We start from the raw sequence: 25,685 nt of genomic DNA, 5'->3' as shown, positions 1-25,685 counted from the left end.
GCTGGGGCATTGCAAACGCATGCTTATTTCGATAAACTGAAATATGTCTTTTTTATTTAAATTACATGATTGGTTATCTGTACTGTATCATAAACAATTTTATTAAAAAAGTCTACATGTTCCGATGAATAAAAATACGTAGTTTCACTAAAATTTAATGGTTTAATTCTTTGACGCAATCGTAAAACAATATCTCGAGTATAAATCGCACGATGTCTTTTTTAACTAACTGCTATTTGCCTGTTCTAGAAAAAAAGAAAAGGAAGAAGAGAAAGAGAGAAGTAGAGACAGAGAGAAGTAGAGAAAGATTTAAAAGAAAATTAACAGAATCCACCAATTTCATGATTTTTTTTTTTTTTTTAATTTTCCCTTCCAACCACAATACCTTAATCCTTTGATGCAGATGAAGTCTCACAATTAAGAAAGGGTCGAAGCCAGTCTCGCCGACACTCGCGATTAAGACGTGCGGCCGCGCCGATGGAAACATGATTCATAAAATTTTTCTTTTCCCGGGAGTGCGGTTCGATTTCGACAATCGGAACATACCGAACGAACGAACGAACGAGATCGATAAAAGCAATTAAGTTGTGCATGCTTGATTTTGAATAGGACATACCTAGTATGTCCATGATTGAGTCCCGTGATGGCCTGCACTCGTGATAGTGGCGACAGTAGTACTGGTGCCGTAACGGTCAGACTTCGCCACGGAGACTACCACCACCACCACCACCACCACCACCGCCGCAACCTCTGTCTACCCCTACCAACCTCTCCGAGGTGCGCACACCCCCACTACACAGGGATGGGCGTGCTTGCCGACTTGTCGGGAGGGTTGGAGGGGAGCTAGAAAAATGTTCAGTTCCTCTCTAGAGGTACCGTTGGTTCCCTTCTACCCCTATCTGCCGCGCAATATTTTTGCCTTCCCTATAATCGACATGATCGGCCTTCCTATAGAATAGGATGGGACGGAATGCGGCGGCGACACCGACACCTCTCGATATGGAGAACGAAGAATGGAATGTCGGTGGTGAGCGACGTCGAGCTTGTACAGCCGGTTAAGCGGCTCGACTGGGTCACGGGGAATGAAGTGATGGAATAACGCGTGCAGTGTGCTGAACAAAACTGTAGAGTAATATACAGATTTATTTTGCGTAACAAATCCCCTTTCTCTCGAGATTACGACAGCATAGTGGTGAAAAAAAAAAAATCACGTAAAAATGGTGAAGCAATTACAATTGGATATTGGATAATGCTTCACGAAAAAGAGAAATAATGGCCCCACTGTTTTGATGACAGTGTGATATAAGTGCGATATAAGTGCCCATTGCCCCAAAAAAAAAAAAAAAAACAAAATTTCCGACCGATATCCCGATTGATATTTAAATCAGAAGAAAGAATTTCAAGAAAATTTCTAACGATAAAAATATTAAACTGTAATATACGCATAGATGCAGGTGACTTGAAATTATAAAATAAATAAGCGAATACATACAAGATACTTAATATAAAATCTCTAAAGTTCCTAAGTCGTAGAATATAACTGTGAATGCCGTTATATAAGTAGGTTAGCAGAGAAATGGCTGATAACTTGGTGTTGTGAAAGATTATATTGTTCGCGTTATGTTGTTCAGTATTATTGTGTTCTCTGTTTGTAGCCAAGAAAGGAAGCGAGTGAATTGTCTATCATCTTATATAAATATTTGTAAATGAAACTTCTAAGAACTACCGTGATAAATATTGCAGTAGTACATAAGCTGATTTGCAACTGTAAAACTAGGTGGAATGTGAATAGAAGAAAATAGCAAAAATACCAGCTTTGTTTCTTTTTATAACTTTGCTTGATGAGATGTTTAAATAATTAATAATAAATCTTTTTTGAAATACCCCCCCCCCCTCTTTTTTTAATCAAATGCGGCGATCTCCAAATTTTCTTTACTCACATATCCAGATACCATTTGGGAATTGGATGGAACAATTTTGCGATTCTCGTTCAATTTTAAACTCTTTTGGACAATTTAGAATTTAGAATTTCCACTTTCGTGCTTAATTCGACCTATCGCGCACAAGGTATGACAGATGTTCGCCGACGATATCTCGCAATCGACCTCCGGTTAATGGGTCGTAGGTCGCAGACCCTATTAACTACTACCCGCGAGTAGACCCAATAAATTATATCGCTCATTAAGTGCGCTCTACACGTGGGAATATTCCTTAATGGCTTTCCGCCTTCATTCGAAATACTTGCGTGCAAATGATTTTACGCTTTGCTAATTGCAATTTCTCCCTTTTAAAAAAATTACGCGCTTTGTTTCCATTATTGTAGAACGATGTACGCTTATATATATATTTACACATATCTAACGTTAAAATTTAAGAAATTATCAAAGAGAATGTGTAAATCTTCTAAAAGAAACTCCCACATTGTTCAAGATAAGAAAGGATTGGCATATATCGGATATTTTGTAGTTGACGATATAAATAGCGAAGGATAAGTCTACATGAAAAAGATAAATCAAAACGTTACAATAAAATTTTCTCATACACATCTGTATTTTTGAAAAAAAAAAAAAAAAAAAAAATAATTTTAAAGATCTTTTCTTCCATTTTCCATTATTAATTACAGGACATCAGGAGTATATCGCTCAAAAAGACTTGAAGTCACTTTTTTATCTTGTTTCTCGTACAATCTATGCTTTTAGCCAATTGCAACTGGGAGAAAGGAAAAGTCATCCATAGGAAACGATCCTTAGTAAAGGTCCTACCATCGTTTACTTCCTTTTACGCGTTTACGTATCGCGTTCGTACCTGCTGCCACCCCTGCTTGACTATCGGCTTGATAAATATGGGCGGCTGTTGAATAATGCAACGGCTGCTCCGGCAGTAAACAAGTAACGCAACACCGCGGGTTACTGATTCGCCTAAATCACTCTGACCGACCTCCTCGCTTATGCGACTCACCGCCACATTTTCCGCAAGCTATCTGGCTTGATACATCGTGTTTTGTAAATAATGCGAGCATGTTTTGCAAAACAGATAATTTGTAGAAGTATCAAGAACTTTTCGTACGAAAAGAGTGAAAATTATAATTCTTCTATTATTATAAAAGATCAAACTATTGAAGAAGTAGTAGTTCGGGTAGTTTGTTATTAAGAAATTAGCTTCTTTCTTTTTACTTATTCACGGCTCGTATCTAAATTATTTAACAGCAATACTAATCATTACGACGTAATTACGACGGTTTGCTTAAGGAAGTTTTACTCAATTTTGAAAATGTACAAACAACATGATTTTTTGGAGATTAGATACGAAGGAATTGAAAGAGGAATTGAAAGGATATAATGAATAAACCGCGGTATTGCAGCTAATAACGGTGAAAAGTACAGACACGCGATCTCTGTGTTTGCTATAGGTTATTCCGTTAGTAGCGTTTAAGCACGCCTTGATGGCTTCAATCACGTCAAAATGCGTTGCGTTTGATTGCATTCGAGAATTCCGACATGTGCACACGTGGCTTCATACACACAGGCGCAGTATTATAACAGTAGAACACATGTGGAAATTTGGTCAGACACGAAAACGCTTTAGGCACCAATTCCCATTAAATGTTCAGAAACCTCTTTAAAAGGAAAGGAAAGTAGAAAAATGGATTAATTATGTAGCAGGCACATAATTCTACTCATCCTTTCAAGAAAATTTAATCTATTAATTTTAATAGAGGCAAGATAAAGATAACGAAAAAAATCTTTATTAATAAGAAAATTATTAATAGTAATATAAAGCTTCAAGATAACTACGTCAAGATACCGTGCATAAATATCTATAGCTCGGGCATGCGCGATTTAGGTGATAAAACGTAATCTCAGCATTTTCCTTATTTTATTTTCATAATTCTTAATCTGTGCTTAAAAATGTATGAATTTCTCTGAAAATAATTAGATTAAGTTACTTCAAATTATATTAAAAAGTATTCTTTGCTTGAATACCTACTTCACTATACCAAATGAAATAAAGAATAGATATTAATGTTTAATTAACCTGATTATTACCGCCTCAAAGCAGAATATGATGGTAAAAAATAAATATATAATTGTAGCGAATTTCATCAAAATTCTTCACTAAAAATTTGTCTTTTGTATAATTAACAAAATCTAGCATCGATTCTTGATCGATTCTTCGTTATCTTTTAAGAGTTAGAAGATGGAATTTTATAAAATAAATCGCAATTTTTTGCCTTTTTTTTTTTATTAATGTTGTTTCACGTATGTGGCTTGTGCCACATTAATAGTCAGAGCGGATTTACGGTAGCTCACGGCTTGTATTCATCTTTGCGCACCAACGAGAGAAGGAAGATAGGCAATCTCCGAGGGAGGAATCTCGAGCCGGCAGGCTTTCGCGCTATAAAGTTGTTCTTGAAGTATTCCTATATCGCCCACACCGTTGGTATGCCAATATAGTGCTCGCCCTTTGTCACCCCCCTCATTCCCGAGAGCGTGCTCTCGTCGACCACTCTCGTCACATCCCTTGCCGCGCTGCCATATTCCCTCATCGACCAGCAGAACGTCCCCTGACCCTCTCGCATACCCCGTTTCGCTCACAGTGGTATGTTCGCATGCCAGAGATATAATGATTGGCAGCGGACTGTCTGCAGTCCGACCACGACGATGCAAGGACTATCCCCCTTCCCCTTCCGTCCATCGTACAATGTTTGTATGAGCAATTAAGTATATTCGAAAAATTAAGAATTGTATAATTAATTAATATGCCGGTCGAATAGTTTCGCGTTCAAATTCATTTCTCCTAATATACAGAAAGCTCATTTCTTTCGTTTTTATTTACAATTAATGTTGCACGTACTATTTCTCTTTCTTTTTAAAATTTTTATTCCCGTAAAAAGAGAAAAAAATTCGTGAAATATATATTAATAAATGTTGCAAATATTATGACATGTCCAATTGTGTAATAAAGGTTTAGCAAATATAAAGATAAAATGGAATGTAAGGCTGTAGACTATTTAAATGTAAATTTAAATGCACGCTCTTACTACTACTTGCTGTTACGTCAACATCAGACTCTTTATCTTAATTCTCGGTTGTATCTTGACAGAGAATACAGCAATTATTTAAAAAAAAAAAAAAAAAAAAAAAAAAAAAAAAAAAATTCCATGATTTTTATCTCGCAAATTTGCATTTATCGGTATTAATGATGACAAATTAATGGGCAACAACGATCTATGCGACGTGGCAACGAGCTTAAGTTAAACGCATGGTTGCTGATAAGGCTCGTCGTAACGGATACTGGATGCCAACAGCGTCGCCTTTACTATGAGAATGTATACTCGGCAATTCACGCCTCGAGACATGTACGTTCCTCCGTTTGATTGTAAAATAATGACATCGCTACGTCTTTCAATTGTAAAAAAAAAGAAAAAAAAAAAAGAAAACATCGCGTCGTCAATTTTACCTTATCTGTACTCCTACTTTAAAAAGCTATTACGCAAATTGACATTATTACTTAATACTCTTTATTATAATATTATTCTCTCTTCTCCTCTTCTCCTTCTTTAATTTAACTTAACTTTTAATTTAGAGTATAAAAAAATTTACATCATATTATTATTTATGATTAAATTATAAAGGTAGAATATTAGCTGTCAATGTCGCGTAAGTTAATTTATGTGCCAGCAAAATGCCAGCACATTGCACAGCACCATTCGCTTGTGGTTTTCGCAGGGATGCAAGAGAGGCGACGGGGTTTTGACGTTAATATGATGCGGCCGCCCGCATCCGAGATTGACACATTCTGTAGGCTTAATCGGCTCCTCTATGTCGCCGCTAATAGCGCATGATCTAATCCGCATCGTGCGCTTTTTGCACGACTACTAATCCCCCCCCCCCTCCTCCCCCGAAAGCTATTTGTTCTAACGACGCCTAAATAGCAGCGGCTACATAATTTCGCGTTCCAGATCGAACATCGAACTATTCGCCTCTTGCCTTGCTTGCGAGTCCTCCTAACAACTACTTCCAGTCCAGGATCATCTCTTAAGGAGGGCTCGTTCGATCATCCGTCTAATTGTCGTTGCTTCCCTTTTTCTCGCTTCCAACTCATTCTCTTCTCTCTCCTGCATCCTCCTTCGTCGTTCACTCTGAACTTTTGCCTCTTCAATTCCCTCCTCCTTTTGTACCTTTCGAAAGAGATTTCCCTCCTTTTATACTTCGATACTTTCTTACTAACGTAATCCGGTCAAACACGTCTTGTTCAAATAAGTCGTCAATTTTAATTTTGCTGCTTTCACCGTTTCGTAAATAACAAAAAAAAAAAAATTAGATTAAATACAAATCATAAGGAAAGCCGTATAATTTCTCTTACAGATCTTCTGAATAATAAGTGATTAATTTACAAAATTATCATAAAATTTATCAGCGTATGTGAAATATAACTTTAGGAAATTAAATAAATCATTTTAATATAAAAAAATCTTGCAAAAAGGCACAGCAGCTTGTATAGAATAAGTATTCTTTATATCAAAGTCCTGTTGTATAAAAAAAATTGTATTTGTAATAAATTGAGTATAATTGGAGTAAAATGTAAACAAGAGGTGTGTGTGTGTGTGTGTGTGTGTGTGTGTGTGTGTGTGTGTGTGTGTGTGTGTGTGTGTGTGTGTGTGTGTGTGTGTGTGTGATACGTATAAGACAGGAACAAAAAAGTGATGATGTTCAGCGGGAAAGGATGGATCGCGTTGCGCCGCGTGAAGTTAATAACGGCTCGAGCGCTTGAGAATAGAAACCACGTACAGTCCACTCACGTGCGTGCGAGTGGAGGGCTACCACCCGGCTGTAAATCAGCCTTAAACCTGACTGGGCAGCTTACAATCAAATGTACTTAGCTAGCCTTGCCCGAAGCGGACGGATAAAGTGGAGAAAGACGAAAATGGAATATATCCGCGATCATAAAGCGCACACACCACCTAACTTCTATCCCTCTCCCCCCCCCCCCCCCCCGCCATATTCCATTCTTATTCCCTTACGCCATCCAGCTTTTACTTCCAGAAATCACATTCGTAATACGTCGTCCAAGAGAATTTCTCGCAGGATTCTAATGGCGTCACCTCTAAATGTGTATCCATACATCAGAATTCTAGTAAAGTACTCCTCTTGTTACGTAGCTTTGGCTCAATATTGAAAAACATATTGCCTCCATCAATGACTAACCAACTGTTACAGTATTTACATTTCTGTATAATTCCTCCAACTATATATTTTAGAGTCTATATATAGAAGAGAAGCTATTAGAAAACGAGTAAAAATTGGGAGAGTACAAATAAATAATTATTATTATTTAAAACTTATAATTTTTCTGACAAAGACAATGTCAAACGGTAATATTTTATTATTATTATTTAAAACTTATAATTTTTCTGACAAAGACAATGTCAAACGGTAATATTTTAAAAGACTATAAAATTTTAAAAGTTGATATTTCTAAACAAATTTCTTTTGTAATAAATTAAAAACTTGACTCTTCAATTTTCACATAAACCTCTTATATACGTAAAGATTAATATTTTCTTTGATATTTTATTATTCATTTCTCTCCCCCTTGTACCAATAATACCTACATTAGTAATGCTTTATACCGGTCGTTCATAATAATTGCTCAAGAGACCTCAAAGCTATTATCGTGCAGAAAGTTAATAAGATTAGCTTTCCAATTTGACATTGTCTCTAAATTGCCATATGTTTTCTCGGCAGAAGATTTCGAAGGACTAACGCGATAACGGGGATTAGAAAGGACCGTTTTGAGGGTTGTACCAGCTTAGAGTACGTTGGCTGGTATGATTTCAAGGGGACCGAGATTAGAAAGGTCTAATTGCTACCTAATCTACCAGTGAATATATATATGTCGTTATCAGCCCGCATGTCCGATTTATACAAATATAGATCTTGATATATAAGCAGATATATGCCAATTCAATCCCTGGAGCAAGATGAGGCATAATGCCGGCCATCTAACGCGAGAAGAAATTAATTACCCATGCAAAACTATCTTTTATCCTTTCTGGAGGAACTTTCTGTTACACAATGTATATAGTATTTACCCAATAATTCCTCCAGACGAGCCAAAATTTATTACCTAGGGAAACGGCGTTAAACACAGAACTTAAGCTTAATCTTCATTTCGAAAAGATTTTCTCGCGCTAACGTCGAGAGCATCGCATTTTCCGTGCATTACAGCAGAAATTAAGCCATCTAACGTCATGCCCCATATTTTTCATGCTTCTTCCCACTTCCACGTAGAACGTTATGCAAAGCTCCTGCTAGGATTCCTTTATCACTTTTCCCTCTAACGACTTCTTTCTCCGCAAATCTTCTATGGCATCGCCACCTTTAAGGAAACCATTTCCATATCTTTCTCGTCCATTGTCTTCGTATTTTGTCCATAACAGCATGAACGATCCGTTTTCGCGATATTACATATCGTCAAGTTCCGTTCTTCCTTCCGGCTACTTATTCTCATATGTTTACATACGCGATAATAGTTGTATGAGAAAAATATTAAATGTGAGTTTAAATGTGAATTAAAATGTGAGTTTTATATTACATTCTATAAAATATTTATTTTTCAACTGTGATGATTAAATTTAATATAATAAATGTTGTTTATATATTTTAATATTTATTCATAAACACAAATTATAATTATTATCAAAATAACAAGTTAATATTATTTTTAAAAAGTTTGAAAATAAATCTCAATAAATATTAACTTTATTAGTTTTATAAAGCCATTATATCGATCATTCATATCAATTAATTAAAACTTAATTAATCAGTTTCTTTTAATAAACATAAGTTAGCATTAAAAATGCTAACCATTTTTCTCTTATTAACCGATATAATATCACAAAATATATATCGAAACTGTAATCATATATTTCTGCCAATAAGGGACTTAAAGTTTGAAGAGATAATATCAAGATAATATCAAGATGGTTGATACTTTGTAGAGATCTAAAACATCGCATTTAAGTACTCGTCACCGCAAAACAATACATTTATCTTTTCAACAATGATGTCATAACAATATGACGAACAAAAAGCTCCGTGGATAAAAATGACAGAGGCCAATCAACATCTGGAGATAGCTCCCGCGATCCAGGGGACGTTATCGCACAAAGCCCGTTTGCCAAGTCGTGAAGAAAGATGGATAGTTTTCATCGTCCCGCTCCATAAATTCTCGTGAGAGAATTCCCGCGCTGCGATAAAGGAAGAGATAAGGAGATACCATAGGGAACTGCCATCCTCCTTTGAACCACGGAAGAAATTGGAGAAACATTCGTTTTTTACATGTTTTACAACAGGCATGCGTGAATAATTGAATAAATTGACAGAGATTAGAAATTAACTGCAAATTAATTAGCAAAACAAAAATGTCAGCAGTATGCTGCTCGGTTCATCCGCTGATTTCGAGTAGTAAAGTTGCGGCAGATTATCAAGTTCAATCTGACAGTGAATTGCCAGCGGAAACCAAAAGAAACTACTATTTTACAGGTAGAATGTTATTTAAGTTACACAAGTTACACAATAGCAAATTCCGCTTGGTTCCAAATGATGTCCTCTGCCACGATATCCCTAGCTGGCAGATTCTTTCATATGTTTACTGACATTCCGTGGACAACAATTTATAGCGGACACTTTGCAAAATCTGTCAGATTTGGCTATCTGTGCATACCTGTACATATGAGTGCAAACCTGACTTTATATCGGATTACTGCTGGAAAACTCGGACGAGAAAGGTGGGCGCGTCGCTAGAAGCCCGGGTAACCTCGATTTACAAAGTACGTAGCCAGGGGTGTGGAAGCGAAGGATAGATTTTGGCTGGATGCCAACAACGGCACTGCGGATATCGATGGTGACACTGCGCGATGGTGGGGTTTCGCTCGTTCGTTCGATTGCACCCCTGGAATGCACGAGCTCAGGATAACGGGCTCATTTAGCTAACTATTTACTCGTATATTATAATATCGTTATCATATAGATCGCTATTTATATATAAAGTTGAAATATAAAAATAATGCTAACAGAAAAATTCACGAAAAAAATATTGAAAATGCATGCATTTTTTTTTTTAATCCTGCGCAATAGATTTTTTTTTTTTTTTTTTTAATATAAAAGTTTTATGTCTAATCAATCGCAAACTGCCACTTGAGAATTTTTTGTATGTGACTTTTGCACTTTTACGATGGCATTTTCAAAATGCTGTATATAATGCAATTGGTTTAATTATCGTTGAGACAAGAATAGAAAGTCGATAAAAACTTTTTGTAAAGATTAAATTGATAAAAAAATATATAGCAAAAGAAGATATAAAGAAAGTTGGACAGAGAGGAAAAAAGCGGTATTCTGTTGCAACAGGAATAGAAATCTGTAAAGATCGTTGATTTGAAAGATCGTCATTTTCTTCGTAACTTTTTTCCTTCGATAAATAGAAAAAAAAAAAAAAAAAAAAAAAGGAAATAATCAATCGGCTGACTGCCGTCACTAAATAGGAAAACGAAAAAAAGAGGATACACGGCCGTCGCGAAGCGAACCAGGAAGGTTTTCATCTTATCCTCTCGTAGCAGAATCTAGCGCACAATCGCCGTAATAACAAATCTTCCACTCACTTGAGGCGATATAAATCCCGTGCAGCCCCGTGGATATTTAACGTTGTCGGGATCACGCAACGCCGTGTCGCTACATTTATTTCTCGATTCTAGTTAACGTTATTATCGTCTCTTGTACGTGTTGGGCGTGCGCGTCGCGTCGCGTGATTGTGAACGATTGTGCGTTTCGTTAAGGCGCTTTCGTTCATTCCTGCGGAAACGCGATAGCTTATGCGGCAGCAGCCCTAGGATATAACGCCATTTATACGCGTCCACACACGCTTGGCTGGGCGAATCGAACGATAAATTATATTTTCTGGACCGCGACGATAGACGACGTGTTCGATTGGATGATCTTCTCCCGCCAGATTTATTCCCTGACGCAGATCGATCTCGGCGTGCGAGGAAAATTTTATTTACTTTCTGCACAAGGCAGTTCTTCTTTCTCCTTCGAGGTCCTTTTTGCAGCTTTCAAATGTAATTTTTTTTCGCTTAACTACGATGTAATATCGCGGGAAAATTCAATTGTATGACACAACAATTAATATTAATCTCTCTTTTCATTTCACTACTCGTTATTGATATCTTTGTATAATTGAAACAAAATAATTTGAGAAATTTTTGGTTACGTTATTAAATTGAAATTGCTTATATTTCATATTATATTGATACTTAATACCCGATATATGTTTGTGTAATTATTTTGTTATGCATTTATTTTAAGGATTATTTAATCACCTGCGCCACCAAATATAACATACATATTGACAGAATTGTAATAAATTTGTTGGTCAATCTGTGTATAATCATCACGATAATTATAATTACGTAAAATAATTTAAATTTTAATCTTTTGGCTCGATTATTATGTTAATGTGAATAACGTAGCAAGAGTTACCGCAAGAGTTACCGCAAGAGTTCTATTGACTGCACAGATTCTATTCTCAAATGTTCTTGCACTTGACGCATAACGAGGCCGTTAATCCCATTGCGGAAACTTTGCCGGAATTTCTCAATGAAAGAAATATATCTACTCATAAGATAAAGCCGTCGAATCGAACATTAATTTGCAAGGGAATTGAAAGAGATGGCTTGCTATCTCGCGCTTTTTCTCGCATTTCCTTCCCTTCGCTTCCATTCTCTTCTCTCTTTCGTACTCATACATTTTCACTAGAAATCCAGAAAAGATCCATTTAAACTGATGGAGGATAACTCCCCTTCGATAAAATGAGTAAAGAGAGAACAAGAAGAAGTGCGAATAGAGAAATAAAAACGACTAAACAAATAAAAAAGAAGAAAGAAAAAAAAAATAACTAGAAAAAAGCTCCCAATTTGCGCTTAGTATTTATTCACGCTTTTCATTCTCCATGAATTCTCTAGGGATAAAAACACAGTTTACTCCATTTTATGTTATATTAAGCTTATTCCAATATATTTTACATTATTAAAATTTTGCATGATTAAAAAGTATGCTATTTATTAAAAAGTATTTTTAATTATAAATAGAGCGAATAAGCGTTGTTTCATTTAATTTTCGATAAATAAAAATTAATTTAAGTTCAGCAAAGAATTTATAAAATAGAAAAAGTACAATTGACACAATTGATATTCCGTCAATATTGAAAAAAATTAAGGAACAGAAGTATAATACAGGATTCTCTGAAAGAAAAGTTCAAAATAGCAACCGGATATCGACGAACAGGGATATTTTTGCAAGTTAAATAAGCAAAGATTTCTCTGCGAATTGGTTCTGAATTTTATTGGTTCGCAATTTGTGTGCGACAAAGGGGTTATTCAGCTACTACGAACCTGGCCTTTAAATGGTAATTACGAGAGATCCTTTCCCTCCGCCTTCTCCTCGTTTCCGCTATTGGGGGAAACGATTTTGTAAAATTAAATGTATTCCTCGCACTTACGAATTTGAACGCCTCGAGAAATTACCGATTTCGTCACCTGATGGCGAAGGCATTTAATTAAATCAAGAATGCGAAAAGAGAGACCGGCAATTATTACTTATAAAGGAAACACAATTCAATGTGCGCATGGATATTTATCTGAGAATTTATAGATAATAAATTTTTATCGAAACAGTTTAAAAAAATTCAATTTTAAGGCAAATCAAAAATTTCAAAAAAATTTCAATACTATACAAAGAATAGTGTAAAATGATTAGTTCTTTACTTGGTTTGATGTCAAATCTCAACCATCTCTTTATCCCATTTCAGAAATTAATCTAAATAGAAATTCGTTTAATTGTTTAGCACTAAATCTTTCTATTTTTTCAAACGACAATAATAAAAATCAAGTAATAAATATTTTTTTAATTGAAAAACAGCTAGTACTCTTTCAAAATAAAAGTCATGAATAATGAATAACCAGTTAAAAAGATCATTAATTAAATACCATACCAATATATTATGCATATTTTTAACATCAAGGTAAAAAGAATTTACGATATTTAAAATAACAATATTTAATTGATATTTCGAGTTCCAATGTTATCCAATAAATTGTGTGCGCATGTATCTATATATGCATTTGTATGTTTGCTGAGAGAAAGGGAGAGCTACATCTACATACATAGAACAAAGGATATATGTTCAAATGTTATACGATCCAAATATATCAGAGTTATACTAGTATAACTATACTAGTTGTTATGTACAGTGTTTATATATTTTTTAGAAACCAGAAATTAGAGATTAATTTGTTATTTCAGAGCTTCATAATTTAAACAATTTTATATGTGTGACAAGAATTGAAGATACGAAACTATGTGAAACTACGTGAAACAAGCATACATTACTGTATTAATTAATGATCGTTGTCGTTAATATACGTTGGATAACGCATTAATTAACGAAATTGCCGTCTTCGGATTGTCGTCGAATCCTCGAAATACAATTGCAAATATTAGCGCTTGCGCTTGTAATCTAATAAAGTACGTCCGCCGCGCCGTCGAGTTCGGAATATGAGATTTAAACTCGATGTAATGTTTGCCTTGTTTCTAGGTCAGCAATACGATACGCTGATGAACGGATTAACCAAGGATAAAGTTGAAGCTACCACAATATGCGTAAATTTTATCGAAATAAACCGCATTCCGCACGCGGAAATAACAACTTTTTGAAAGTAATCGTAGTATATTGTCCGACACAAAATATTCAATACAATGGGTACTTCGTTACAATGCGCATTGTCAAAAATTGTATATGATACATGATGATGTAAATACATTGTTACCACAAGTGGTTTTCACATCTAAACGTCATTATTTTTATAACTTTTTATAAATTAAATATAGCTTATTACCATATACGAATAATTCAAATGAAAAGGAATTAATATCATTAATTAGTATCGTTTTTGCCGAGCGATTATAGAATTGAAACGATTGAATTTTTCTTTCTCCAATATTTATCTTCTTACGAAGATAAAGATACTTAAGAACATTTGTGATTTTAGATTTTTTTTCAAAAGAATCTCAAACAGTGTAAAAATTACAGAATACTGATGATTGAAATCATACGCTGCATAACTGAAGTCGGCATAATTGACCGAGAGTATTTTTCAATCGCTCTTTTTTCCTCTTTCTCTTTTTCTATTTTACATCTCGCAAAATCGATTTTCACCATATCCATGAGTAATTTCGCAACTACTCCATTTCTCCATTATTCTCCAACGTGATAACGTAACTATATTATGCGTGTGACGCAATAATGCGCAAAGTGGTAGTTGCTTTGATAGGACATAATGTTTCTAATGTGGTACTAATATATATGAATTATCTCGAAAATATTTTATACGGCAATTTTATAGGGCGGTAACTTTAGTTTTAACGTCATGTATTTAATTGAGTAAAAAACTACAACTAATTCAATCTTATTATAACATTAAATTAGACCTTTAATCAATAAATTTTGTTAAATTTAATTAGAGTATTAATTACAAAGTAATTATTTAACGTTCCAAAATAGAAAGCTATCGCAAAACAAGCAAATGATTCATTTATGAAAAATCAATTTCAGAGATTTAGAGAAAAAAATATATTTCTACTTGGAATTTTTTATGCGCGCGATACTCAATGTGGTTTCTGTTGGTTTTTAATTCAGCTACATTTTCGAAAGCGATTGAATTGTTTACACTTCTATACGAATTTTTTCACGTTTCCGAAGCAAGCGTTCATTTTTCATTATTGAATTTCTCATGCCGTTTCTGTTCAGTTTTATTCGTACGCGTTTTGTTCCAACCAACAAGTCCTACATTGTACAGTTAAACATCGAAAGATATTTATTGGAAAGCTATATTTAATATTTAATATTACCGAAAGGCGGAAAATTATTTTATTCGAGAAATAATTATTCAATTAGTACAACAATATTTACATTGATAAGATAAAAAAAAATATGAAGTAAATACCACTTCCGATCACCGATAAGTGTAATGAAATCTTACTATATAACTATATATCTGACTATATAAAGTAGATCTTCAAGAAGGTGTCTTTGATGATTCGCGATTTCAATTTTTCGAAATTCACTCTGAAGGAATAGGAAAATTCTACACGAGGCGAGAGAAATACGCTACGCTCGCAAGCAATATTCGTGCGCGTATTTTTCCGGAATTTCCCCGTCGGCGAAACACCGATCTCTTTCATTTTGCCATTTTTGCATGAACGTCCTCGGTGGCATGAAACCTCGCTACTCGTGCTCGTTAACGAATTCCTGTTTCACTGAATGCGCAAGATTCTTCACGCGAATATAAAGTAAGAGAGAGACCTTACCCGGCTAGAGGTTTATTTTTAAATATAAGCTTTCTTCTTCTTTTTTATTTACGTAGTTTTCATTAATTATACGTACGTACGTATTAATGTAAGTAAATTGTATTTACTAGAAGATTTCTAATTGAAGTCCCCTGCCAATTCTTCTTTATCAGATTATTAAACTCGCTTTCTAATTGGATCAAAATTATGACAATGCTGTTCTCTCTCCTGCCTTCTATTGGGCATTCGGGCGCACTTGCGCGAAGCGAGATCTCGTGAATGTATTTATTGAGGACGATGTTGAAGACAATTCTCCTCATTGGATACCAGTTAAATCACATTTCCATCAGTGAGAACAATGCATCTCACGGCGCTCTCAACAATACGGAACGAATTGAGCGCGAAGACACGACGTTTCGCTGCGGACAAAACATTTCCCATCTCCTGATTGGATATTTCATGAACAGAAACGACTAATTACGCCGTCGTGGCGTTTGCCGATGATTCTCCGTGAAGATCATAGAGAAACGAATCTTATCCGGATCCAGGTCTCGCAAGTTAAATCCATTATGGGAAAGGTAGTCAGTCTGAGAAGATTAACTCCGGTCAGAATCAGGTGATGATCTCTGTGTGAACTTGCGTCTGAGTTAAGATCTATTCATACGATTTAGCTTTAGATAAACTAAGCAAACTTCAGAGGGACAGAGGGATTATTACGGAGATAGCGAGAAAATATCGTGTGGCTCGTCGGGATGTGCATAGTATCTCAAAATTTACTCAAATTGATTCAATTTAATCTTTCGTTTTAAAATTATTACTGTCTATTCTATATAAAATTAAATCTAAGACTAAGAATATAAATTTTTGATAATTAAAATGAAATTAACAAAGCCCACAAAGTTCCATTCAATTAATAATTAACATGGCTGCGGACAATTTAAATAAAGATTAAAATTAATGATCTAATGATTATATACTATATAAATATAGCTTCAAATGGACTTTGTGTGTATGATATAGGAAAGGTTCTCTCGAGTGGAGATTTAGTTCGGTTTTTGAGTAGACAAATCCTAATGATAGCTACGAGTAAATTCTCACGGACATTGCGCTAATGTATCTTTGTTAAGAATTTACATTACATATCGGCCAGATCTCTGTATTAAGTGTATCGACAGTATTCGATCCTCGTTGGAAGCAATCCTATTGTCCTAGGATAATTTCATTGGAATAGATTTCCTCGTTCGCTATCTCTCGCTAGGCGGTATTTCATTCCGCGCTCGATACACGTGCTTTGCGTATGCTCAGATAACAGATGATATATATCTACATGGCAGCAACGATACTGTTACCTCCCTCCCCCATACACTCGATTGCATCGTGCAGCATAACTCGGTACAAGTTATTCCACCGTTACACTCGTTAATTCCAATTGTAAAATTGGACATCGTTAAACGCGAAATTGGCGAGGAGGCAACAATTAGAAACAGTCAGATTGAATCATGCCGTCCGAATTAATTTATTTTAAAGGTGTGATGAGAAAGAGCGCCGGAAAATATCATACTATTTGGTTTTCGTTGGGATGGGAAGGAAAAATTTTGGATTTTCGTTTACGTTTCAAATTATCTGATATATCCGTCATCGCATGTACAGCAATAAAGGGAAAACTGAAAGTTCGTTCTCTCGAACAATCGGCAACCTGGTAACCTTTCGGCATCAACTTGGCATTCCAGTTACAAAGTTCTGCAGTTTCAAATTGCATCCATGGATTATGGGAGTTTACTGGTTACTGGTGCACAAACATGTTTATATATAGTTAGGCATGCCACTATTAGTTTATGCGGCACGAAAATTCGTTCCCGTGAGAAATGCGGGACAGAAAGTTGGAACTAGAGAATTCCGAAGATGGGCAAAAGTATATCCAATTATTGTCCAAGAAATTCGTCTTACACGATAAATTGCATCTCATTAAAATGCAACGAGTTTTGACAATTCTTGTTTGTTTTATTGCGATGTCATCCACAGTAAAATACGCGGTCTTCTTATCGTTCAAATGGGACGCCCTCATCCATTAATAGCTACATGTTGTCTGTGCGTGTGAATATGTGAATAGCTTACCACATGCGGGAAATAAATTTTAACAAATTTCCGGCCATAGAATTTCCGCGAGTGCAAAATTTTTGAATGCGGGTCGCGACAATGGAATATCATTCCGTCATTGTAGACTTGCTTTGAACAAAAAAAGACACGTTTAATTGAAAAATACTAACACAATTCATAAAAACTATACTTAAAAATAATTCTTTCTTAAAAATAATATATTTGCAAAACAATGTTTCTTAATTTTAATATAATATTTAAAATAATCTTTACACAATAATATTTTTAAAGTGTATCTTAACACGTTATCTTTAGACTTGAAAAACTTTATTACTTTCATTATTCTCTTATCATATTAATTACAATAATTTTTTTTTATATTTCTTTGTCCGTATCACTATGTCTAAATAATCATATCAAATAATATTTAGCTTAATCTTTTATAATTAATAATTAATATAATATATATCCAAAATCCAAGGAATATTGGATATGTTTCTCTAGTCATTTTAATTAAACGCAAATAAAACACATATATTTAAAAATCAAGTAACCAGTAAAAAACAGGTAGACAGATTTATCGTTCGAGATATTTTCCAAGTAAATATTGCAAATGCAAAATATGCGAGCAATTGCTAATATCTCGTTTTTATACACTGCTTCTGTTAGAATTTTACTGTAAAAACATAATTTTATTTGCGACATAACAATTCAAATACTTGGTAATCAATAAAACAAGTCAAAAATGCAATTAAAGATATAACAGCTATGCGACATATTTTCAATAAATGATTAATGAATAAATATATTACATTAGAATATTTCCTTTTCATTTTTTTTATATATTAGATTATAAAATATATTTATTATCTTTTATAAAACTGAGAAGATGCGTGAATAACGATTGATAAATTTAAAATTAAATATTCGACTTGTTACATCTATTTTAATATTTTATGTGTAAAGCTTCAACTAATCAATGTTTCTATTTAAAAAAAAAAAAGTACAATAAGAGATTCAACGGGTGTCAAGGATTAACTTTAGGAAAATGCGCGGAAGCGGCTTTTATTCGGATCATACTTTCGATTGGACGAAAAAATGCATAGAATATCACATACGTACACCGTGAGTGAAACGAAGCTTTTAATATCGGTTTACCCTTTCCTTTTCCCTTCATACCTCCTATTTCTCCTTTTCTCACGGTGCAACTGCAGCTTTGCTTCGGAGCCTGCATTGGTACTGTGTAGTGTTATATACTGTTCGGAATAAAACGAGGCGCAAACGCCGCCTCCTCCCCCTCCCCCTTCTCCTCCTCCTCCTCCTCCTCCTCCTCCTCCTCTTCCTCCTCCCTCAAACCGGAAAAGTTTTATAGCTGGTTGTGTATGTTTTGACCGTTTGAAGCATGCAAAAGCGCGAACACAAGTGCACGCGCCAACAATTCAAAGAGAATGGGTTTTTTTTTTAAAAAAAGCTTTCTCAAAGCCAAAATTGATTATTATAATACATTCTAAATATTTTTCCAAATTCAATAATAAAATCTCTAAATTAAAAAAAAAAAAAGATATAGAAACATTTGTAAAAATTTATTAACAATATTAACGTGTTTCAAAATAAAATGGAAAAAAAATAAAGAAAACTAAAAATAGGATAGGAAAAGAGAAGAGTGATACCAACACTGACGTGAATCTATGTTTGGACATCGTGTTGGCTTAGAAGTTACAATCTCGCCTACACATAGAGAAAAAGATGAGAACTGTTTTCCGTACGAACTACCCCATGATCTCAGGATTTTTTAACTTCCCTCTTGAGACGAAAGGAAGAGATATTTCCATATTTTTCTTGACTTTTTTACATAGCGTGACAAAAAGCAAGCATTATACCTATACGACTTTTCCGGTGAGGTTTTTAAAACGTAAAATATACAAATGTTTTTAATTTATTTATTATGATAAAATCCACCTTTTCTAATTAACAGAATGTAAGTTCAATTTCGCGCGCACTTCAATCTTTCGTATCTTTAACAATGCAAAAGATCTGATCTGTTCCATCTAATTAGGAACAAACAAAGTTCATTTAGGAACTGACGACAACATGGCCAGCAGTTCTATTCCAACGTTAATTACTTCGTTCATTGTAGCTGCGTGCACGCGGCGACCTTCTCCATAAGTCATCGTTAATTATCGCGTTAGTGTCGAGTTGATATATCGCTCGCTTAGTCGGGGATTACGATTATCCTCTCGTTTCGAAGCGTGTAGTAGAAACTTATACTGTACTCCTCGTAATGATACATTCGTTAAATCATATGAATGCAAAGCTACCATTCGTATAAAACTACAATTCGATAGAGTTCGTTTCGTATAAATATGTATTAACTAATAAAGAAATATAAAGTAAGAAATGAGAAATATGTATTAACTATAGAGGAAATTAAAAGAATTATCGATTATTATTAGAAAAACCACGTAAAATGTTTATCATACGAATGATTAAATGGAAAGGGACCTCTGTGATAAATCTGAAGATTCAACCTGAATCTTTGAATTACGTCTTTTTTGAATGATTACTTGATAATATTCTCTTCCTATGAGAATTTGTAGGTAGCACGAAGCACTTCCGAGGGTGAGCTATACCATGCCGAATTTAATACATTATTTAATCTGCATCGAAGAGGGACAGCTCTATCGATCCTCGGACATATAGTACGTCGAAAGGTTAACGCCGGTATTATTCTGTAATCCGCCACAAAGGGCTCTTTCGATACTGCTAATCTGAAATTCTATGGCTTAGCCTACTTTTCTATATCGCTAACTTACGAATTTATTTTCCGCGCCCCTTGTCCCTCCTGGTTACCATCTCTTTATACAAAGACTAGCACATATGAGTCGGGACTTACCTGAAACAGACAGAAAAATATAATTTTAAACATACAATTTTAAATAACTTTCATTAACACAACTGGGAAATAGAAATTAATTTTCAAAGTTTCTTTATCTTTAAAAAAAAAAAAAAAATGTATCAAAATATATAATAATAGGTAAAAGTAGTTCGGAGTTTGCGTAAAACTTTCCGATGCATAGGTAAATATAATTTTAAAGAACGTATTGTATTCTGCTTTGAATAAGGGAAAACTGGAGATATCATACTTGATAAAATGATCTCTGAAGATATGATATTAATTAATACCAGAGCAATACTATCCGTTTGTAGAAGATCCTACGTAAGTTCTCTGCTAATCCATTGCGGTCACAAACGGCTTTCTACGAATGCTAACGAGCGACTGCTGCGAGACGAGGGGAAACTACGGCAGGAGTGCAGCATCCGCACAAGGAAGGAAGCAAAATTGGAATCTTACCCTAGGGTAACATAAATGGCAACCAACGTCACACCCACCCACCCCCCCCACACACACACACACACACACACACACGCGCGCGCGCGCGCGCGCGCGCACACACACACGCACGCACGCACATATATTTCTCTCTTCTTCCTTCTTCTTACAATTCTTTCCACTTCTCCTTTCGCTCCACCTCCCTCTATTTCTTTCTCTCATTTCCACGTCTTATCTTTCCCCGTCCACAAAATTGTGGAATTCTTGTCGTCTGCTTTCTCCTGTTTCCAGGGATCATGTATGCGTCGGCATATGAGGATAATTTGATTTTTATCATACTTCGATCTAACCCAAAGCTTCGCTTTACTTTCTGCATTTTGGCGCTTTTACGTAATATTACAGTGACACCAAGTCACTCGCATATAATTTGACAAAAAATTAATTTTTAACAGATAAATCTAATTTAGCTTTAAATATAAAATTCCTCTAAGTTCGTCAAAATTAATTTTCTCTCTTTTGAAATAAATTTCTTTTGCATTTTTTTCAGCAATATTTCTATTCAGAAAAATTCTTGGAAACTCTTAAGTTGAAATATCAATCAAATAGTATCTACGGTGAAGTAATACACAAATGACATTTTCTTTTGCCATTTTAAAAAGAATTTTGCTTTCGTAATGGTGATAAAACAGATGTCGCATTTCTAGCCGCTTAATCGCGATTCATGAATCACGTTGAGCTCTTTTCTCGACGGATTAATTTCAAGCACCTCGCTCAAGTACTCTTGCACAACCTAAATCGGACGTTTTTCCGTTTGTTTTTTCTCTTTCTCATCAAATACGCGTTGTCTCATATATCTTTTATAATTCTTTAATACACAGATAAAACTGCACAGTTTATAATAAATAATTGCATCGGAATTGCATAATTAGAAAAGAGGAAATGACCATGACTGAACATTGCAATCCTACATATATGATGATAAATAAAAAATGATTAAAAAATTGTCATACATTAATAAAATAAACTGTTACGTATTAATGAAATCCAATTAAAGAACGTAAATATATTAGCCCTGGGAAATATTTTATTTTTTAACTTATTCAAATTTAAAATGTTTTTAATATCAGAATGCTTGATATTTTTCTTGTTTCGCAGAAATAACTTTATAGAGTTTTATTTCTATAAATTACGAATAGAAAGAATAATTGTTAAAATATTAAATATATAACATAAAACGTTCTACAAAAAAAGAGTGAGATTTTTCATTACATTAACGTTTTCAAAAAAGCACCTCAATTACATTGATGGCAAGCACGTGGCACTACAAATTGAATATATTCCAAATTAGAAAGATTGCGTGAGGTAAATTACTGCGAAACGGAATAGTCAGTTGACAAATGGCCGCTCCGCGAAATCTCGATTGAGCCTCGTCGGAACGTCCGTATTATCTTCTTGTAATGGCTGCTGCGAACTTAGCTGCCAGCAGCACGATGCCGAAATAATTCAAAGATACAAATTGCCCGCAAAACGAGCCCGCTTCCGCGAGAGATCGATGCTCGTAGCAATGCGGCATACCAGGCGTATCGCGAATATATTTCGCGCGTTGTGCGTCGATACATTTGTTTGCGACGATGATCGAATTTATCGGCGGAGATGGCCGCACGTAAAATTTTATTCCTCGTTGATTTAATAACTACGTGACTCGAGAGACTTAAATAATTTTTTTTTTTTTTTTTTTTAAGAATTCAAATATAAACACATTTCTCTTCAATACATCTCTTATGAATATTTAATGGGATTTACTACCCTGCCCTAAAGCAGATTAAATTATGTTAGGTAAAGTTAAACTTCCCTCCCCCCCCCTCTGGCTGCCTTGTAAGATAGGAAAAATAAACACCGGCTTTCGTACACATAATAATTGAAACATAATAAATAAAAATTGTGTTGCTCTTTCTATATTGCTCTTCTTTACGAAAAGATTGACGATAATATTTGTATCTTCAGGTTCTGTTATGACGTATACAATCTTCTTATTACTCTTATGCCACGAACAATATTGTAATATATATATATATATATATATATATATATATATATATATATATATATGTATCATTGTATTGTTGACGTGTTATTCTAAACACGTTATTTGCGATAAATATCATCACATGCCTCGGTAGTCGAAAGGATAAGATGCCTGCCCGGTAAGCAGGAGATCCAGGTTCGATTCCTGGCTGAGGTGGTATTTTTTCGCAAAATAATTACGAGTTTTCACGACTGGTTCGTGGTCGGGCCCCGCCGTGACGCACACCCTCCCTTCTTATTTATATATATATTACAATATTTATGATTCTGTATTAAAGGAAAGTATGATAAATGTCTAGAATACGAAATGCGTAACCAATTTCGATAAGAATTTTTTGTGCACATATCCAACAATATTAAAATTGCAAAAATGAGATCGTGATATACTATCTAGAATTTTCTGTGGATACAAACGAACTTCCATGCAAGCGAAATTCCAGATTGCGTATAATCGAGCGTGACAGTATCCGATCTCACATTCCGACATAACTTTTTAAAAGCCTCGCGAGACGATTGAAAATTTAAAATTGTTTGATGTTTTCACAGTACGACACGATATGTTTTTTGTATAAATACATCAAACTGTATAAATACATCAAAAAAGTATTGGCAAAATACATATACAGATTTCTTCTTACGAGTTAGATATTCTACAACATATCTGAAAACACATCTGAATACACAAAAATCAGAAAAAAAATAGAATTCTCTCTCTCTCTCTCTCATGTTCTCTTGCAATATTTTCTTGTTGGAAAAATTCACTTTTTTTATCTTGCGTTCAAAACATTTTTTATTTTATCGATTACTTTTTTCTCGCAAAAGATCTAACAAACTTTAAAGAAGAATGAGACAGCTGGAAAGTAGCAGTAGGTCTTCTCGAAGTAGATTACAGTGTGATTACGTGCTACATAAGAGCATTAGACAAGGGCTTCCTTCTGTACATAACGTGGTCGATGTATGTTAGCTGAGAAATATTTGAGAGAGTTGATAGAAGGATCGATACATCTAATATCGGATAAGAAAGTCGGAATGTAAGAATTTTTTTAAGATTTAGAATAATCCGTTGTATTATCGTCAATTTGTGAAATTAAAATAAAAATATATTAAAACCAATAACAAAAAATAACGGGAAATAATAATAGAAATGCGAGGGAGAAGTGTAATAAAAAAATTTGCAGTTCAGTATTATATTTGTTAGCTTTTAATACTGATATAACGACGGGTGGTGGTCGTGTCAGAATACATTATCATGTAAATCATTTAATAGAAAAAGTATATATATATATATATATATATGTATGCAATCACAAAAATTAGCGACGTGTCCGATCACCGAGCTAAGAAGAAAGAATGTGGAAAGTCGGCTCGAGAAAGTTAACACGAGTATTATGTATTCAAGTACAAAGTGGGATCGATGTTTGCACACGACTAAGATTAATGGGCGTCGAGTTTGACGGCTGATGGGGTCTTCGGTCCCTTCGTGGCCCTTTCTCGTTCCTCTTCTTCCTTCCGTCGAAGGCGCTAACCTTCCGACTAACCGTCAGAGTTAATCCTGACGATGGATGATTTGCATGTTGATCGTCGGAAGTTATTTTACGATTTGAACTTTAGAGAGTTCGCCCAATCTTCCTCTTTTAATTCGTATACAATCACCTTTCCTTATCTAATTGAACTCTTCTGGAAGTGGACTCTCTCTCTCTCTCTCTCTCTCTCTCTCTCTCTCTCTCTCTCTCTCTCTCTCTCTCTCTAATAAAAAAATTGCTTCAACGTATTTTATAATAAAAATTTTATAAAATTATTGTTTAGCAAACGATGACTCGATCGGTTTGAAAACAACAGTGAACTCTGACTAACGAACCCAATTTAATAACAAAATTTTAGTAACATTAATCAAAAGTGGAGGAAACTAGCAAAAATCGATTTATTAAACATATTTATTAATTAGCAAAAACTAACTTGGTGTAGCCGACAGAACATAAATATTTAGGAAAAATGTACAGGGAGTTACACGCTGTGTGACACGGTATACACTTGTTAAATGCGTTCGTTAATTAAGGTCGTATTGCATTCATTAGTACAATGTAATAATGGAAACAATGAAATAATCTAATTTGTTAAAACTTGCACCGTTTATGCGAATTTCTGTTCGTTAAAAATATTAAATTATTCCAAACTTTTTCGTAGCATAACGTTGAATTATACTTTACTTTATATACTTTATATTATTATATATTTTATATAAAACTCATTCAAATTTCTTATACAAATTTTGAAATATTATATTATACTTTACAAATTCAAGTACCGATATAATTAAGAATCTCTTTACTTTGAATGAGTATGTAAATGGTATTAATAATTTTACTCGCGAAATGCACGTAAAGAATTGCAACATAGCCTTCTATTGATTTTTCGAAAATATTTTGCGAAAACATATTTAGTTAAGCAATTTCCATTAAACTGTAACAGCTGTGAAATATAAATACCTGTCTCGTTTAACAATAGATTAAGTTAGATTACGCACCCGTCAGGAATTGGCATCGGCGAACGCGTTTAATAAAGTGTTGAAACTTTCAATATTGCGTTTGGGAAAATCGAAATGCTTACTCCGTGTCTATAAATCAAAGTAGTTAACCATAGTTATTGATAGTGCACTCCATCACCGACGTCGGCACGTAAATTACATAGCACAGCTGGCAGTTTAGCTAACATTAATATTGTCAGAATATTGCAAACGCTGTCTGTCCGTTTGTTTGTTCTCAGTAGTA

The 25,685-nt window shown here is 34.4% G+C and overlaps 1 protein-coding gene across 4 annotated transcripts in view; it reads right to left on the bottom strand.

Moving 5' to 3' along the window:
- cpx (synaptic transmission protein complexin) overlaps positions 1-25,685 on the bottom strand; it is a 125,357-nt gene that overhangs the window by 36,181 nt on the left and 63,491 nt on the right. Inside the window, exon 1 of one of the 4 annotated variants that reach the window (XM_011648908.3) lies at positions 617-765. The exons of 1 other annotated variant lie outside the window; for it this stretch is intronic. In XM_011648908.3, coding sequence (XP_011647210.1) covers positions 617-629 — 13 coding nt within the window. In that variant the 5' untranslated portion in view covers positions 630-765. Of the gene's footprint in view, positions 1-385; positions 564-616; positions 766-25,685 lie in introns of those variants that run through there. 2 more of the 4 variants (XM_025219949.2, XM_025219950.2) reach the window with 2 other exon arrangements.

Source organism: Pogonomyrmex barbatus, unplaced genomic scaffold (assembly GCF_055798465.1).
Source record: "Pogonomyrmex barbatus isolate J1 unplaced genomic scaffold, ASM5579846v1 scaffold3, whole genome shotgun sequence".
Classification (NCBI taxonomy): Eukaryota; Metazoa; Arthropoda; class Insecta; order Hymenoptera; family Formicidae; genus Pogonomyrmex; species Pogonomyrmex barbatus.
Note: the sequence above shows the minus strand (reverse complement) of the source record. Positions and strands in the feature narration are given on the sequence as shown.